We start from the raw sequence: 19,508 nt of genomic DNA on the forward strand, positions 1-19,508 counted from the left end.
CCCTTAAGCTTAATTGATTTCTTGCCTCTGTCTGTCTGCACTGCCCTTGACCAGAGCTAAGGCTGTTTCCCACTATCGTCCCAGGACAGCCACAGTCTTGCCGCCTACAATCCACCCAGTGCTGTAGAAGGGTAAATGGTGTCACGAACTTCCTCCCCTTTCCCAGGCACTGTCTATTGTTGCTATGGGATTTTCAGATTCCTTTCTTTAGAGTATTTTTTTTTCCTCTTATTTCCCAGAATTTAGCCTCTATTTTTCTTCCAAAGGGATCTTTTTGAAGCAGATATTGGGTGATAGAACTCTCCTGCTAAGGCATCTTAAATGGCTAAAATCAAAACTGTGATCGCCAAAGCCCACTGCAGTGGCACAGATGGTCTGAGTGACAGTGAAATAAAGCAGATCAGAGAGGAGCTTTTGCAGGTGTTACAGCGGAGGCTGTAAACGTGGGCAAAGCACTCAGAACTCCCGCTCTTTAAGGGACACTAAAAGTTCTCATTTCTCTGTTTTTTTTTTAATTTAAATAATCTTTCTTTTCCTTCCTTCCTTCCTTCCTTCCTTCCTTCCTTCCTTCCTTCCTTCCTTCCTTCCTTTTTGAGAATTCCATGGACTCAGTAGAGCATGTGTGTGCATATGTTTATGTCTATACATGTAACAATAATAATTAAAGATGAGTTCATAAATTTGGGAGGGGTGGGGAAAACGTTCTGATTTTTATGTGAGATTTCGACTTTACACTTGATCCTAGTCAAAAGAAGTAAATACAATTCCTGACTGTAAGTGTTAATAATTAGTTCGATATTTTTAGCATAGTGTGAGCCAAACAAAACAGTCCTGGAGCCAGGACATAATCAATGAGTGAACGATGACCTGACAGAATTAAATTCAAACTACTAAATATGGCAAAAAACGAAAACAAACAAAAAACTTAACCTATCTCTTACCCACCTCCCCAAACATCGCTCTTGCCAGTCCTTTCTCCCAAACACCACGTGTGTTGCTGTTCTCTCGTTTTCACTTCAAAGGGGTGTTTCACTGGATTTTGTGTTTTACGTCCATTTGTAGGCAGGCATAAGACATTCTCCAAACACCCCAGCCAATTCCCTCACGATAAATGAGCGCACTAAGGTGTGACGCTCCTGCTGAAGCCGCTTTCCTTCCCTACATTTCCTTCTCTGTCCTTTCCCTGGAATAGATGGCTCTCCAGTGGGACTTGAAAGCATTATCCCAAACGGAGACGGGGAAAGGGAGGGTGTATCCCGAAAGATGCCGAGTCTAACTCACAGTGGCGTATATAAGTGCGGAACGCAGATGTTATACATGAACTTGAAGTGGGGATCTGAGAAAACTACACAGCGAAGAAGAGGGTCAGACAGATGGGATTGAAACCGTGGAGGTAAGACGTGGACTGAGTGCTATTAGAGGCTTCCAAAGACAATGACAGAGTTGGGAGGAGAACCGAAAGACTGCGGCTTCTTCTCACTTCATGGAAGATGAACACGTCATAAAAGGGACTACAGTCATGCCGAAATACGAACAGATATCCTTTACAGTTTGCAGCAATATCTGTGTTTATCCTGATAAGTCCAGTGTCTATGATTGCTGTAGAGTCAAAAAGGATTAGAATGAGAGAAAATTTCGCAGTAGGGCCCATAAATTATCGGTGGGGGGCGGGGAGGGGGGGCACTGGCGTTTGGAGAAAGTTGATTCGTGGTTGTTTGGAGAATCCCAGTACACTATACATTATTTAGCATCATTATTTAGCCTCCCTACTATGTAACAGTAGTGTTCCACATTCAGTAATCACTTTGATTACTAAAATTAACTTTACCTACATTTCAAAAAGGTCTTAGGCTACAACATGCACCATTGGGAAGGTATAGCACAGTCTCCACAAAATGTCCTGCCCCCACCCTGGTTATTTTCACATTAAAATTTCATGCTAGGGTAGAGGGGCTGGAAACACAGCTTAGAGGCTAGTAGACTTGTTTCAAAAGCAAGGGGACCAGAGTTCAAATCTATAGAACACATATGTAAGTGCAGAATGGATGTGGCAATCCACCTATAATGCCAACATCTGAGGGTAACAACAAGGAACCCCAGAGAAAGATGGGGAGCTCTAGGATTGGTTGAGAAACCTTGCCTCAAAAACAAAAACTACAAAACTGGTGTGGTGGTTTGGGAGAGGAAAGTCTCCCATAAGCTAGTGTTTTGAATACTTGGTCATAAGGTTGTGGTGCCGTCTGGGGGATGTCCAGGAACCTATAGGAGGTCCAGGAACCTATTGCACTTTGGTGGAGCAAGTATACACTGGGAGGTAGGCTTTGAGATTTTATAGCCCCACCTCACCTCCTGTACCTTCTCTCTCTCTGCTTGTGATATGTGGATGAAAACCAAGATCTTCTAGCAACGTGCCTTCCTTAACATGATGGGCTCTCTCTCTCTCTCTTTCTCTTTCTCTCTCTCTCTCTCTCTCTCTCTCTCTCTCTCTCTCTCTCTCTCACACACACACACACACACACACACACACACACACAATGAACCAAAATAAGTCCTTTCTTCCTCACCTTGATTTTTTTCAGAGTACTTTATAATAGCAACAGGAAGATACTGGTGCAGGAATTGGTACCAAGAGTAGGGTGTGCCGTGAACAATCCCATCAAGGAGCTTTTATACCTTCAGACTACTTTTTAGGGTGGGGGCAGACTCTGCAACTTTGGGCAAGAAAAGGAGTTAAGTGCTAGAAGCAGAGCTTAATAGGCCATTCAAGTGGGAACTTGGAAGAGGGAAAATTCTGAGGAAAACGTGGCTAATAGACACATACTGTGTGAGGCTACAGAGGGGAACAGGGTGAGACCAGAAACAAGGGCAGCTCATAGGATTAGTTTGGCCAAGAACCTGGCTAGATTCTCTCCATGTCCTGAGAACTCACTTTGGCTGAATTAAAAAGCAGTGGGCAAATTTCTTTGGTGAGATGAATTCCGAGCAAGCATGGCACTGAGTCTGTGGGACCCTGATTACTGGTTGCACTTGTGCAGGGCTGGAGTGAAAAGGAGCAATAGATAGTGCAGGGGGAAAAAAACAAAACAAAACTGTGAAGGTTGGAAAGGAAGAGAGCACCATGAAGCTTAAGATTGCAGTCTAGTCACATGCCGGAGAAGAGGCCTGAAGTGTTAAATGCTTAGTGTCCTTAGAGAACCCTCCAGCTCTACGCTGGAATAGTAGGAACCGTTTTCTGTTGTCGAGACTACACCTCCAACCTTTGGAAAGAGAACGCCTCGGAGATTTCCTGCTGCCATGCTTTCCCGGACTGCTAATATGCTTTCTCCTCTGTTATAGTTTGTTTCTCTGGGCTGTGATAAACACCGTGACCACAAGCGACATGGGGATGCAAGGGTCTGTGTCATCCTACACGTTATAGTCCATTATCAAGGGAAGCCAAGCCAGAAGCTTCAAGCAGAAATAATGGAGGAATGCTGCTTACTGGCTTGCTTCTGCTTTCACATTCAACTACGGCTTTTGTTTTTTGTTTGTTTGTTTGTTTTTAATGGTCCAGGTCATCCTGACTAGGGATGGTATCACCCATAGTTGCTTGAGCCCTTCTAAATCAATTATCAGTCAAGCAAATGCTCCACAGACATGGCCAGAGGCTAATCTGATAAAGGTATACCTCCCCCACCCTTGTAAGATTCACTCCGATAACCCAGGTTACGTCAACTTGATACCTCTTTGGAACTCAAAGGCAACCATGGCCATCCATCTGGAACAATGAACCCTTTCACCCTTAGCTTGTCCCACCCCCCTTTTCAGATGGGCTCTCATATGTGACTTTGGTCTGAAACTTGCTGTGCAGACCAGGCTGGTCTTGAACTCATAATTCACAGAGATCTGCTTGTCTTTGCCTCCCAAGTGTTGGGATTACATGTGTGGGCCACCATTCCTGGCCCTTAACTTGATTTTTGTTTGATATTTTACCCCAGCTTTAGAAAAGGAAATAATACCCATATGGCACACATGTATACAAGCACCTGCCCATGCAAAACTAATTACACATATGCAAACACACATGCATACACATACTCACACACACACACACACACACACACACACACACACAAAAGAGGGAAAAGAAAAACAAATTTCAGGGGCTCAAAGATAGGTACTTCACCTAATGTATAAAACCTTGTGGTTGTTCTCTGCCCTGGGGATAGAGGAAGTTCAAACCGAAAAATCAAAAGAATCGTAAATATGGAAATACCTGCTACCTACTCAGAAATTCAAACATTGCCAATTTTGCTTCATATTACTCAAGCGTGTATTATTTATTTTTGACATCTGAAAAGAATTTGTCAACACCATTACAAAGCCACAAAAGCATCCAGTTAAATCCCGACATGATCACATTATTGCCATGTCTTTGAACACAAATAACAAAATCTTTTATAGCATCTTAGAATGCAACCAGTTTCTAAATTTCTCCAATAATCAGAACTAATGTCATACCGGAGCCTATCAAAATGTACATGGGCAATTTTGTTATTTTTTTATATAGGTTGTGTTCATTAGTAATAATAATTATTATTATAATTGATCAGTTGTGGTTTTTCAGTGATGGTTTCCCATCTGTTAAAAAACAGAAGTTTCTTCGTAAGAGGTAAAAACCATGCTTATTTGTGAGTATAAGGATAAATATTTTGAATGTAGCTAGAGATTATTCTGGTTCAGTAAATTAATGGTTATAGGTTCTCCTCCAAGACTGGTAATCTCACTAGCCGCAGGAAGTTGGCTAAATGTCCAGTTCGAGGATAATTTTCCTCTTGCTGAGCTGGCCATAGGTCCAGTTAGAGAGCTGTTGGTTACCACCAATGCATGTGCACCACTATCGCACCCTTTGGATTACTGTGCTACACTGGTCATTATTGTGGTTATAAGTTCCTCATCTGGGTAGGACTATTGGGTGCTTCCCTCCTTTGAAAACTTAAGATGGAAAGCTTGTAAGAGCCAGAGAAAGAAGAAGTTTGCTGTGAGATTGTGTCTCCTAAAAATATTAGAGAGGCTACACCCCAAAACACTCATCAACATTATTGTCTTCAAATGACCTGAAGAAGGACAACACCAATAGATGTGTTCTCATGGAAAAGCTCATGACACCCAATCCTAGACAAAGAACTACATGTATTAAGGAATTCTGAGAGAAGACGAGGTAGTCTTTCCCAGGGAAGAGTGTACCAAATGTTTATCCACTACTGAATGGTCAGTCCTGAAAACTGCACATACAAGTAACATTATACAAACTGAGCAAGTTGCATGTACATAGGAACACACCTCAGCACCAACAACAACAATTAAAGGAAAGAGGCCATAAATCTTAATGAGAGCTGAGGAAGAGGGTGTTGTTTATAGGAAAGGTTGGAGGAGAAATGGAGGGAGGAAACGATAAAATTATATTATAATCTCAAAAAATTTTTAAAATGAAAAAAAAATTATCTGGGCAATGGTGGTGCATACCTTTACTCCCAACACTCAGGAGGCAGAGGCAGGCAGATTTCTGTGAGTTTGATACCAGCCCGATCTACAGAGTGAGTTACAGGACAAACAAAAACTTGGGGCTGGACTGATGGCTCGGTGGTTAAGAACACTGGCTGCTCCTCCAGAGGACCAAGGTTTAAGTCTCAGACTCACATGGCAGCTCACCACTGTCTGTAATTCCATCTCCAGAGGATCTGAGACCTTCACACAGATGAGCATGCTGGCAAAATACCAATGTACATAAAGTAAAAATAAATAAAATTTTTACAACATGGTTTTTTACTAACACAGCAGGCCAAACTGTCTTAAGTGATTACATTTCAAGAGTGTCTGATTAATTTTTTGGCAATATTTAATATGTTCCTCTATTCTTTATATTTTTTGAAAGATGTATTTGATATAAAATGTTACTGGGCTCTGGATTTTCATCTTAGAAAGAAATGTACCCTACATAATACCAAAGTACTTCATGAAGGTTACTATTAATGATGGTGCTATGCTCTACCACAGGAATCAAGTTGTTCACTAGACATTGATTACACAAAATGAATGTTTATATTGATAAAACTTTAAGTTAATCTTACTTATTTAGATTGAGTTGTTTCTTGTTTCTTACCTAACATTTGAGGGAAATGTCCATATTTTGAGTCATTCTGAAAAGATAATACCATGTATTTTTGAAGCCAGTGTAAGATTTGACTTATGAAAAAAATGTTTAGAAGTAATTTGCTATATGAATAAGTAAATAAATGGCCTAAACCTCTCTTAATTAATACCTAAAGAATAGAAAGATATGGGTATTGATGCCAAAATGCAGAGTATTTGGCTACAGACAAAGTTAAGGGGAAAACCTTTTGGGCATTTGGAGCTTACTAGATGTCTTTTGCTCCCATCATAGAAACCGTCTCTGGACATTAGCAAAACTGAATATATTGGAAGAATTGGTAGCTCCCAAAATAGTGTATGTAGGTGGAGGGAGGGTAAGAAAAAAATCAAGCAGTAGAGACCCCAAGGTAGAAACTGATTTTGATAATGCTAAAAAAGATTGTCAATCCAGTTGGATTGGATAGAGGTATGTAATTTGTTTGCCTTTGTAGCCTGACATTTTGAGGAAATACCCATGATTTCAGGGGTTTTGGAAGGACAATGGCACCCATTATTGATGCTCTGCTGGGCCAGGGATTCTTTCTTCACTTGGCCTTGAACTGTAATCCATGCTGACGACTTTAGATTGGAGAAAGGGTTGGAAAGAAAGGTAAAGCGGCTGTTGTTTGTTGTTGGTAGCCACAATGGGAGGGCTAGCAAGCTTCATCTGCTACACTGGAAACAACAATCTGCAGGTGACCAAGTAGTGGCAGTTTTGCTATGACAAACCTTTACCCTGTGTTCATCTTTAACACTCCTAGAGACAGACAGACAGACAGACAGACAGACAGACAGACAAAAAGAAACATGTTTATCAGTCTGAGCTGTAATCATTTACCTGAAGGCTTAGCTGGGGCTAAGTAATCTGCTTTTAAGGAGGCTCACACACTTGGAGGCATTAGTGTCTCATCACTGTGGGCTTCTCTATAAAGCTGCCCAAGTGCCTTCAAATGAGCCAGCTGAATCCTCCCAGGGACAGTGATTCACCAACGTGATAGAGATCCAAGTCTGAGGTCAGTGGTTTTTGTTTCTTCATCTTGGAAGTAACAGATTATTATATTCATTGTACCTATTGGTCACACAGAACAACGCAGAGACAAGATGAAGGCTTTGCTTAAAGGTGAAGACTAGAAAGTCAGGAAGCTTTGGGCTCTAGAGTCGGGGCTTGTTAGAGTGGGGTTTTTGTCGTTGCTGTTTTCGGTTTGTTGTTGTTTTCTACCTTGGGCAGCATCGACAGCGATATCAGCAATGCCACTCCTGAGTTTTCACACGAGGTGATCTGTGTGATATTATCTTCCCCACATTTTCTACTGAGTATGGTTGGCTAATTAGCAGCCTTCCCACTAACTCTGAAGCCAGTCATTATCCTTTACATAAATATTTTTGCCTATAAAAGTACAGTAAATAGAATTCAAAGTTGATGCCTAAAGTTCTTATTTCTGGTGTATATACCACACATAATCCTCTCCACCTGAGGATAGGAGGGACTGTGAATGTAAAGGGTTCCAACCCCAGAGTAAGGTTACATACGACACAACACAAAGGAAAGAATTTTGGTTGATACAATTAATGTTCCAAACCTGCTGATTCTTAGTTATTAAAAAATGTTTTCTTGGACTGAAGATGTACTCAGTGGTACAGAACTTGTCAAGCACGCATGAAGCCCTGGCTCCTATCTTGAGAACTAAAAAAAAAAAAAAAAAAGTAAAATATTTTGAATGGTGGGAGTGTAAAATGGTTTTGAGCAGAAAATAGTATGGTGACCTTTTACAAATTAAAGCTGGAATAGTCATATGATCCAGAAATCCCACTCCTGTGTGTATATACCAAAGAAGTGAGATCAGAGACTCAAATAGATATTTATACTCACAAGTATTTATAACAGTGGCTTAAATGTAGAAGCAATCTAACAATTATTAGTGGGTAAAAGAATAAAGTCAAACATGGTCCATCCATACCCATACCCATATCCATACCCATATGCATCCCCATACACATACACATATCCATACCCATATCCATACCCATATACATATCCATCCCCATACACATACACATATCCATACCCATATCCATACCCATATGCATATGCATCCCCATCCCCATACACATACACATATCCATACCCATATCCATACCCATATTCATACCCATATGCATATGCATCCCCATACACATACACATATCCATACCCATATCCATACCCATATGCATATCCATCCCCATACACATACACATATCCATACCCATATCCATACCCATATGCATATGCATCCCCATCCCCATACACATACACATATCCATACCCATATCCATACCCATACCCATCCCCATATCCATCCCCATCCCCATATCCATACCCATATCCATACCCATATCCATAGGCAGGAGGAAATTATGGCACATCCTATAATATGGAGACAATTGGAGACATTAGGCTAAGGGAAATAAACTACTCAAAAAGGGCAGCTACTATGCAATTCTTTTTATCAGGTACTCAGTAGTCAATCTCACAGAGACAGAGAGTTATGGTTGCTTAGTACTGGAGGGGATGGGAATAGCATTCTATTCAGTGTATTGAATTCCCACATGGCAAGGTGAGCGATGTCTGTGACCAGACGCTGGCAATGGATGCACCAAACGTTACTGCGCTCGCTGCGCTGCAGCTCAGCTAGACACTTCAAAGTGGCTCGGCGTGACTGGGTCGAGGAGGGAACTGTGTTATCACGACTGACTGTCTAGAATGCACGAGGCCGTGCATAACACCTCTACTGCCGCCAACTGATAAAGTTTCCGTGTACTAAAAGGGGGAGGGGGCTCCTCTCAGACGGACGTGAATTCACAAGGAAGGGCTCTTAAAAACTGAGACTGGATCCTTCCCGAAGCATTGTCTGGGAGGATAGACGTCATTCTGTTAGCTGTCTGATGCAGAAGGCCATACAACAAGGCCTTGGGAACAGCTTGTGGCTGACAGCCAGCAAGAAAATAGGGCTGCAGTTCTACAGGAAACAGAATACCAACAGCCAGTGGGCTTGGACCAAAGCTCCAGAGAGAATGCACTGGCATTCTCAGCATCCTGCTTTCAGCCTCCTCTGATGCGGAGCAGAGGATGCTCGTGATGTATCCTGCGCTCCTGGCACAGGGAAACTATGAGTTTAAATTCTGTGTACTGTTAAGCCCTTACCTCTGAGGTCATGTTTTACATAGCAGCAGAAAATGGATACAGACAGGCAGCATCGGTGTCTGTATTTGCAATGGAGAACCCCTTTTAGCTCATGTGCACGCTGGCCAAAGAACCCCGAGGAGCATCACTGGATTCTGTGCAAGCGGACATATACGCTATTAATAGAAAGGAGAAGTGGTGCCAGACAGGTGGGATTTAGAGAAACAAAAAGCAGATGTCTACTATGCGTTGCAGTGTGCATGTGTAGTGTGTGCATGGGTGTGCATGTGTATTAGAAGTTCATTTCTATCTATCCCCCATTCTCCTCCCACCCCGTCATAAGATACAGTTTTTATTGTTCTTTTTTTTTTTAAACTGATGGGAGATTAAGCCCAGATCCTGACAGTCTAAGCAAGTGTTATACTGCTCAGCTACACCTTCAGCCTACAATAGTACTATTTTTTGCTGTGATTTTGTGATAGGTACTCTTCCTAGGTACAATCCATGCTGCCCTAGAATTTATGGTCTTCCTGCCTCAGCCCCCCAAGTGCTAGAATTACAGGCATACTTTGCCATGTCTCCCAGCTTACGTGACAGTCCAGAGTCCTCAAATAGTTATGAGCAAATAATTTCTAATCATAAGTCACCATCATGCCTTAGCAGGGTGTTCCGAGTTCTCGGTTATTCATTATCTTTAAATTATGATGGCATGAGAGGAATAAATGTACCCTGTAAGTTTGAAAGAACCTTTGAGTCACTGAGTCCAGGCAAAGCATTTGGCTGTAGTACAAATGAGACAATCCAACAGGACATTTCTAATGTTCTAAGATTTTATCAGAATGGAGAAAAGAGCAAAGAGGAGGAGGAGGAGGAAGAGGAGGAAGAGGAGGAAGGGGGAAGAGACACCACTATCATCCATTAGCTTTCTGTGGGAACGTCAGTTACCATGCCAGACTTCCAAACAGAAAAAAGCAACACCCATTCAAGTATACAAGCATAATTGATGACTTTTCAGTCTTTGAAAGTTTTCTTTTAGAATAAGAGGGGTCATACTTTAAGCCTTATTAACAAATATATTCTCAGCTTATGCCGATGATTAATTTTACTAATAGCAAGCATGAGTCACTGTAAGCATGCTTAACATGAAAGAAAAGAGTTCCATAAATAAATGTTTTCTCTATATTTTACCCAGGGCTGTTTAAACACACACACACACACACACACACACACACACACACACACACACACACACATACACACGCCAGGCTACTCTGCTTTGGATCCTGGGACGACTTTCATTGCTGTGTATGCTGACACTGACTGTTCTTTTAATGCTTTTATGTGAGCCATGCCCCCTCCCCTCACATCTACCATCATGTTTGTGCTTGGCCAATCTCTACTCCAATGACTAGTTCGTTAGCATTACCTTCCCAAAGCCTTCCTGTAGAGCTACTCCTGTATACTCTGAATTGCTTCTCAGTCTGTGGCCACAATAAAAGGAAAACTGCTCCAGTCGGTGGCTGTCTGTAAAGTGGTTCATTTTCTATTGTTCTCTTCTGCAGTGTTAGCTTCTTACTGGTGGCTCTGTAGTGCATGGGACATTGCTTTGGACTCCTCGAATGTAAGCATATGGGTGGCAGAGTACTTTATTTTATTCATTCCTGAATTCAGGAACCTAGATTTAAAGACAATGGGTCAATTACAATGGGCTGACCCTAATCCACCAAACTTTTGCGCTCTCTCTCTCTCTCTCTCTCTCTCTCTCTCTCTCTCTCTCTCTCTCTCTCTCTTTATAGCACTAGAATGTCTGGGAGTCTCAGGCTTTTACATCCCAGTCTCTCTGAAGAAAGCAATCTGCTTTGACGTGTAACAATCAGGAGGTACCTCCAGGTATGAACAGAATCTTTACAGTTCAAGAGACCCACAGACTTCTCTTTCATTTTAACTGGTCTACACAAGAAACTTTATTCTCCATGAAAACTTGCCCCCACCATGACAACCACCAAAGATGGCTTAGATAAAATCCCTCTGCTTGTTTTTTCTTTTCTTCTTCTCCATCCTAACTAAAAATAACAACCCATAATATTTTGTAAGGCAAGGAAAACAAATTTAGAAAATGTTATTTTGATTGAAATCTAATAGCACACAAATGTATTTTCAATAGGTTTCTAACCATGTCATATGCTAATTGCAACCAGATTAATGGCCCCAACTTGTTATTAAATGGAAATTTGGAGATGGCCACATCAAACTAAGAAGGAAATAGTTTTGAAAGCCACTTCTGCATTCTCCCCACAAAAGTGCCCAGAGGCAAGGAAGTAGAGTTGCTCTGTTTGAGTAAGGGAAGGGAGCAAACTCAAGAAAACAAAACCCCGAACCTTTCCCTTTTCCTCCATGCTGTATCCTTAATCTTGAACGACAGAACGCAGTAGTGTTAGTCACACCTACCAAAACTGAGACTAGTAAGTCTCCTTAAAGTAGATGCTGTGTCTGCTATCATTGCACAGTTTTGATCTTACCCTGGGGAATTTAGAAGCTTTTCCTGGGATTTAGTTAGAATAGCTCAAGTCAGGCATAGAGGGTCACAACCTTCATCCTAGCACTTGGGAGGCACAGGCAGGTAGATCTCTGTGGATTAGAGGCCGGACTGGTCTACGGAGTGAGTCCCAAGATAGAGAGCTACACAGTGAAACCCTGTCTCAAAACCAACCGTTGGTTGTGAAATGTGTTAGCTTTTCTCCCAGAGCACATAAGTACTTTCAGATAACTTTTTCTTCCAGTGGCTGCCTCAATACTCTGAAATGGGCAGGGATGCATGCTATGAAGTCCTTTCTATAACCTTCTCTAATCATCACTGTTATAAATGGTAGTTGAAGCCAGTTTTCCAAGGTACTGGGCAGGCAGATATGTGGTGTAGGAAGTAATTTTAGCTAGATGCACCATTAAGAACTGAATTCACAAGAATAAAGTTACTCTCATCAAGGTCCTTTAGTCTTTCTAATTACACAAATCTTAGCTTTATGCTAGCATATCCAACCCTTAATAATTTTTTTATTTATAAATTAAGAGGAAGTATTGACTGTTGGAGCTCAAATTCTTGACAGGTGACCTCATTAGAATAATACAGTTTTTCATGGTCTTCTTTCATTTATGACTGCAGGAAATGTTTTCTACTTACCAGAGCAGCATGTTTCCTTTAAAATAAATCTATGTAAGTTCTAAAAAGATTAAATGAAGCATCAGTAGTACTTCTGGCTCTTGACTCTGGAAAGAAGTGATAAGCGCACCGTGAGACCATTAATTACTGATCTCAAGGGCTACCTACTTTCTAATCCTGGCCGTGAGACAGGCTGGAAGTCACCGGTGCCGGCGGCGTGTCACTGTCTTCTCAGGAGTGCACCTACATTCTGTATAGCTGCCAGATCCTCCTGGTGCTTCCAGGTGTGGGGGAGCGGGTGTAGTCGGTTCACGGAAATGGAAGTGACTACGTGCAGTGTGCTAAGGTTAGGCCTTTGGGATAGAGCCTGATGTGGCATAAACCTTCACCTGAGGCCAGGCGGTGGTGGCGCAGCCTTTAGTCTCAGCATTGGGAGGCGGGGGCAGGCGGATTTCTGAGTTCGAGGCCTGCTTGGTCTACACAGTGAGTTCCAGGACAGCCAGGGCTATACAGAGAAACCCTGTCTTGAAGAAAACCTTGACCTGGAAAGTTAGAAGACAGCTAATCATCCTAGAGGAGTACAAGGCATCTCTGGCTGAGGAGAGAGACTGACCTTGTTCAGAGGCAAAAGATTTGAGATGCCATGACCCAGAGCTACAGATGAGTCCAAAGCAAGCTCAGATGGTTCACTGTTGAATCTGGCCAATTCTTTCACCATCAGTGGGACTAAATATTTTATATTAGCCCACTGTAAACATTTATTCAGGTTCTAAAACACACGTGCTTCCACCTTAAGAGTCCATCTGCCTTAAAGGAACTAAAATCCCCGCACTCTAACTTACATACAAGTCATTAGGAAATGGACATATTTGTATTTCTTCAACTTCGGCTTAGACCACTCAGTAATTAACATAATATGAAATGGTGGCTTTCTATATGTTCTAATAAAGTGTTGTGCTTATTTCTGAATGAACTATAGATCTTTCATGTTATGTTATATATATATACATAATTCTAAAAAGACAGAGCTGGTACAGGTGGCAACAGGAAGAGCTGTCTGACCTTAACAGTTATGGAGAATAAAAAGCTAAATTCAAATGAAGTCTGGACAAGCTAACAGCCCAAGGTTTGAGGTTTCTATTTTGTTTTTAATTGATAGCTTTTGGGAATTGGAATTAACTATGTTTTGTTAATGAACTATTGTCTTGTTTTTGTATTATTTTTATGTCCTGAAAGAAGTGCTTGAGTTAGAAATGGCATATCTCCCACTGCAGTCCTCTTGCCCAAATGAAAATGTGAAATTCCAATGAATGTGTATTTCAAGAGCACTTTTAATAGCAAATAAATAGACAGAATGTTCTCAGAAAACAAGGAAAAGTCAGTTTTCTCTAGGTAGATAGGAGAGCTGGTAAGAGTATACTCAATTCTTTTCTTTGATTGGGAGGGCCATATTCTGTGCATAGGGATTTTATAGTTTCACGTTAAGAAAATTCATGACCCTGCTCCATGGTGGTAGCACACAGATTTAATCCCAGCACTTGGGAGGCAGAGGCAGGCCAATTTCTGAGTTTGAAGTCTACAAAGTGGGTTCCAGGACAGCCAGATCTACATGGAGAAACCGTATCTGGAAAAGAAAGAGAGAGAGAGAGAGAAAGAGAGAGAGAGAGAGAGAGAGAGAGAGAGAGAGAGAGAGAGAGAAGAAGAAGAGGAGGAGGAGGAGGAGGAGGAGGAGGAGGAGGAGGAGGAGGAGGAGGAGGAGGAGGAGGAGGAGGAGGAGGAGGAAGAAGAAGAAGAAGAAGAAGAAGAAGAAGAAGAAGAAGAAGAAGAAGAAGAAGAAGAAGATGATGATGATGATTCAGTACCAAACACCACTGTTCTCATTGTTGTGCAGAGGTCTAGTGGTATGATCCTCAATACATTTTATGAAGATATAGATGTATTTCATGTGTGGCACACTCGTTTTGTGTTTCAAGGAAGTAGTTTTATCTTAGCTTGGATTTTATTACTATTCCTAACATTGAAATTCAGAATATTCAGTTCTATAAGGTGGTTCCCCCAGCATATTTTACTCAGTTATTCTAATCTACCAGAAAGGCAACATGCTGAAGAGTAAGAAAATAACTTTTCACTGCTGTATTCCCAGCACTGGGAGGCGGTTAGGGGCAAGGCAACTATTTTCTTTGGGGGTGGGGGGGTTCACAGTCTACAGGATTCCCAAAAAGGACCAGTGGTAGGGTTTTATGACATTATAGATCTAAAGTGTATGGGACGGGAGAGTGTTTAGAAAAGGCAAAGCTAAAATCTCCTTATGATGTTCTTTGCAACACAAGAATTTAAGAAATGGGCTCAAATAAATCGTATTTACTGTATTTTCAGAGCCTAGGAAGTCACGACTTTTTAGACATGTACTGGATAAATATCAGTCGAAGTAACTGCCTTCGTCCACATTCCTTTTGAATTCTAGACGCAGCCGGGTCTTTACTCCATAGAAAGCAATGGAGCTGAAACCGTAAATCCCTTAAAAGGTCAGGAGCAGTTAACAAGGCTGAACTAGCCCTCATGGGCAGTGCCACCCAGGCCGAAAAGCGATGGAGGAAGAAGAAATCAAAACAGGCTTAAAGACGGGGGAAAAACAAAACAACAATACTGAGCAAGCCTAAGAGGAAAGACATTTCTGCAGTGGGTGTTTGCAGGAAGCCACTGCAATTAACCGCAGGTCACCATCCCCTGCCAGTAGGCGATCACCTCGGTCAATGCCACCGGGGCCGTGGAGACGACTCCGACCCCACTTTTAAAACGCTCTCATCAGGATCGCCCGGGTTTCCCCCCGAGTTCCTCGGGAAGAGCAACCCCCACAAGCACCTAATGCACGACCCGTGTCCTCTCCATTCAAATCACGCAGCCAATAGGAAAACCCTCCGCCCCGGGCAGACGCCTCGCGCGGCCCGCCGAGCCCGGGAGGAGGCAGGCAGGTCAGCCCGGTCCCGCCTCGCCGCCCGACCCGGCTGCCTCTAGAGCTCTCGGTCCCGCCGGACGAGACAACCTTCCTTCCCGGCCTCCTCCCTTCCAGGAGCGGCCCAGCCCCCGGCTGCCAGAGCCACACCCGCTTCCCTCCGGTAGCGCCCCCGCCAGCGCTCGGCCCCCGAGCTCTTCCTGGGCCGGGCCGAAGCCGAGGCCCAGGCCGAGGCGGGAGCGCGCATGCGCACTGGGCCGCAGGGCGCCTCCCCGGCCGCGATCTCGCGAAGTTACGCTCAGCCGGGCCGCGGCTGACGGACTGACGGGCGGGCGGCCGTGCCGGGGGCGGGAGGGCGTCTGTGGTAGGAAGAGAGGCCCGCTCGGCCGGGCTCGCCCCAGTGCTCTGTGGGATACTGGAAGTCTCGAGCGTCTCCTCCCCGGCTCGCGGCTCCGCTCCGCTCCGGCCCCTCTCTCTCTCTCTCTCTCTCTTTCTGTCGCCGACGCGGTCGCATACTCCCCCCGGCGGCGTCCCCTCGCCGCCGCCGCCCCCTTCCCCCCCGCCCCAGCTCGCGATAAGAGGAGCCGGCGGCTGGAGAGGGGATGAAGATGGCGGACGCGAAGCAGAAGCGGAACGAGCAGCTGAAGCGCTGGATCGGCTCCGAGACGGACCTCGAGCCGCCCGTGGTGAAGCGCCAGAAGACCAAGGTGAAGTTCGACGATGGCGCCGTCTTCCTCGCCGCCTGCTCCAGCGGCGACACGGACGAGGTCCTCAAGCTGCTGCACCGCGGCGCCGACATCAATTACGCCAATGTGGACGGACTCACCGCCCTGCACCAGGTCTGTGTGCCCGGCGTCCCCTCATCCGGACCCCGGAACCCCGGGGCCCGCTGTGGTGCTCGCGCCCGGGGCCGGGGCTGAGGCCGGGGGGTGGCGGGAGACTCCCTGCTTGCGGGTGAGGGGGCGGCTCCGTCGCGGGAGGCTGGCTGGGGCGCGGGGCTCCGGGCCCCCCTCCAGAGCCGCTCGCCCGCAGCCTGTGCAGTTTGGGGGGGGACCCGGCCGATGTTCCTGGGCGCGGGGCAGAATGGACTGTGGTCCTCTTGGGGGCCTCCAGGGCCATTTGTGGACATGTGTCTGGGTCTGGTAGTCTGGGTCAAGCCGAGCCGGAGAGTAATGGGTTGTGCCGAGGCCCGGTGTCAGTGATAGACCGTGGGGCGGGGAGGGTTGTTGAAAAAAAAAAATCCACTAACAGGGACTCTTGGGGCAGATGGAGCCCACTGGCCTGGAGGTGGGCATTGGTGTTGGTGTACATTTTTAGGACTTGATTACAAATGAGGATGATGATATTAGTGATCCCGAACCCTTAAAGCCCGAACCCTTAAAGCCGGGTGCCCCGAGCGAACGATTTCCTGTTTTCTCCTTTATTACTCTTGGTCACTGGGGAGGGGGAAACGGGGTGTAATTAGCTAATCCGGAGTGGCTGAAAGAGAGGGGATTGGTAGTGAATCTGATAAGGGAAGTCTTCCCGAGTGGGCTTGCCCACCTCGTAACTGGAGTCTATGGGTTCCTGTACTCGAAGTTGGTCGCAGTCACAGATCCCTGAGTCCTGGCTCCTGGAGTGCACACCGGGGCTAGGGAAGATGGGAATAAACACTGTGTACTCCTCAAAGACAGTTGCCAAACTTTATTATTATTATTTTTTTATTTTTTGGTGGTGGTGGTGGGGAGGGGGAGAGAAAAAAAAAAAACCAAAGCTAATCACAACCTTTTCTCAAAATGGATGCTTTGTGCATGTTAAAGTTTTATAGTAGTCCGATTGGGATCTCTCAATGTTAGCCAAATAAGGAGAAACTATTGGCAATCCAGAGATAATGTTGCTTTGCCTTTAACAAGCCAAAAGCAACAGAACCCTTAGAGTTCTGCTTGAAAAGCAAGTTTAAAGTGCTGGTAATAGATGCCACGACAGATTCTTTCTATTTTCATATTAAGAAACTTGGAATTACTAGGAAATTTACAGTGAAAAAGAATTTTCCCGCTCCCCTCAGACTCCTCTTGGTTGTGTGGGAGAGCATAGCTCTATTTTGAATAATAGTGTGGTTAAAAACAGAGGTTGAAACCTAAGGCTCCGCACTTTGTACCTAAACTTTATTATTTTGTGCCTGTTAACTTTATACCTTTTAAAAAGACATGGTATGGAGGCATTTTCCTTTTATTGTTTCCTGCTTTAATAAGTGATGACCATTTAAAGTTTTATTTAATCAAATTCACATATCAAGCTTGGCGTAGCCTTTGTTTACAAAGCTGACTGGAAGGGCTGAAGTGCCTGACAATCTGCAGGACAGATCTGGAATTTAGAATGGCACCAAAGGAAAATATAGGGTGGTTCTCTAATGTAATGCAAAGTTCATTTGCTTACAGCTTAAGGCACATTATAAATCTAGATCTGGAAACATGGTTTTGAGAAGGAAATCACCTTCAGCATTAAAAATTTTTATCATATAACATTAAAAAAATAATCTTCTTTTTTCACATGTCCTTGGCAAGTTTAAATGAGAAATTGGTTCTGAGACACACTTAACTATATGTCAGAATAATTGGATAGTGGTTTATATCAGCATGTTTTCTAAAACTAAGTAGAAGTGTGAAGTTTATTCCCTTTGGAGAATTGTACTGGCTTAGAGGAAGAAGACAATGTCTAACATTTTTTTTTAATGTTGCAGTACTAGTTTAGATAGTTGAAAAGACAAGAAATTGGCTTTTAAAGGCTTGTGTTTAACAGTTTTTACTTATTTAAAGAAGCCAGACTTAATGATATCTTCTTGATTAACTGAATTCAGTGGTTTAGTGAATGTAGGTATAGTCTCTATGACTGCATATTTTGTTTGAGTTGACAGGAGATGTTTCTAAGTTTATGCCATTTGTATAAAGCATTTTTATTTGCAGTTGGTGTGGAGCACGTTCCTTAAATCAAAGAAGCCAAAGTCCCTAAAAGATGAAGCATTGTGGGGCTGGAGAGATTGCTTAGTGGTCAAGAGCAGTGGCTGTCCTTGGAGAGGTCCTAAGTTCAATTCCCAGTACCCACATGGCAGCTCACAACTGTCCTGTAACTCCAGTTGCAGAGGATCCAATACCCTCAAAAACATACATGCAGGCAAAACACCAATCTATGTTAAGTAACTGATTTTTAAAACGCAGCATTGAGCCGGGCAGTGGTGGCGCATGCCTTTAATCCCAACACTTAGGAGACAGAGGCCAGCTAGATCTACAGAGTGAGTTCCAGTAGCCAGGTCTATACAGAGAAACCCTGTCTCAGGAAAACAAAACAAACAAAGGCAGCATTGAAATGTTTGTGTTTTCTGTATTGCTCTCCTTTTCTCATACTTGTTTTCCATTATGACTGTGAAGGTAAGGACTTCACTTTGAGCGAATTAGGGACACACCAGTTAGTGAGATGTGAGAAGTGGAACCCCTGTGCTCCTCTTCATGGGATCTTAAGCTTTTCAGAGTCTCTCCAGTGACAATCAGCACTTGTCTTCTTTAGCTGACAATAAAAAGACTGACTTGGTGACTGGTCCTTAAATATTTTAATTCTGTCAAAAGATCACAAAATATCGAAAGTCTTTTACCAGTCTAATTTTTCTTTAGTCTGTTTACATATTTATTCACTCACCTTTTGTTGGGTAGAATAGCCTCTGGTTCACAGGTCAAAAGCTTTGGTCCTTCACATCCCACTTAGCACCCTGCTATTTTCCTTACATTTGAAACGCAGGTGGTCTGTACTTAAAGGGTTGTTGGTTAGTTGGTTAGTGAAACTACTTCCCAGCTTCTGCTCTTCATCCCTCCCACATAGAAATGCCATCCATATGGAGAGAAAGCAAACGTGGGTCTTGGTCTCCAGACTGCTCTTCCTCCTCTTCCAAGTGTAGGATACCGGGCCGCTCTCTGACTTTCTAAACCTAAGGTCTGGAGGGCTATTTCAGTTTTGCTAGTTGGCAGTTACTCACCGGTAGACTTTTACTTATAGCATGTGATTATGCCTGCATTTTAGCATGCTGTGTAAACACT

At 43.6% G+C, this 19,508-nt stretch overlaps 1 protein-coding gene and 1 long non-coding RNA gene across 8 annotated transcripts in view; one reads left to right on the forward strand and one right to left on the reverse strand.

The window, feature by feature from the left end:
* Nucleotides 1-4,141: 4,141 nt before the first annotated feature.
* Gm40754 lies at nt 4,142-14,084 on the reverse strand. Of its 3 annotated transcripts, none has more exons than XR_872014.2 (4): nt 9,356-14,084; nt 8,544-8,578; nt 7,010-7,855; nt 4,142-5,746 (listed from the first exon to the last, which is right to left on the reverse strand). It is a non-coding gene; the product is annotated as a predicted gene, 40754 (long non-coding RNA). The 3 variants fall into 3 exon arrangements; XR_872013.3 differs by having other exon boundaries at nt 7,010-7,240; nt 7,752-7,855; nt 8,544-14,084; XR_872012.2 differs by having other exon boundaries at nt 8,544-14,084.
* Nucleotides 14,085-15,738: 1,654 nt separating this feature from the next.
* The window catches only part of Ppp1r12a (protein phosphatase 1, regulatory subunit 12A), a 117,894-nt gene continuing 114,124 nt past the window's right edge, over nt 15,739-19,508 (forward strand). For 3 of the 5 annotated variants that reach the window (NM_027892.3, NM_001368736.1, NM_001368737.1), the window contains exon 1: nt 15,745-16,283. In NM_027892.3, the coding sequence (NP_082168.1) occupies nt 16,047-16,283 (237 nt within the window). In that variant the 5' untranslated portion in view covers nt 15,745-16,046. Of the gene's footprint in view, nt 16,284-19,508 lie in introns of all 5 variants that reach the window. The other 2 variants (XM_006513327.4, XM_006513329.4) reach the window with 1 other exon arrangement.

The sequence above is a fragment of the Mus musculus genome, chromosome 10, assembly GCF_000001635.26.
Source record: "Mus musculus strain C57BL/6J chromosome 10, GRCm38.p6 C57BL/6J".
Lineage (NCBI taxonomy): Eukaryota > Metazoa > Chordata > Mammalia > Rodentia > Muridae > Mus > Mus musculus.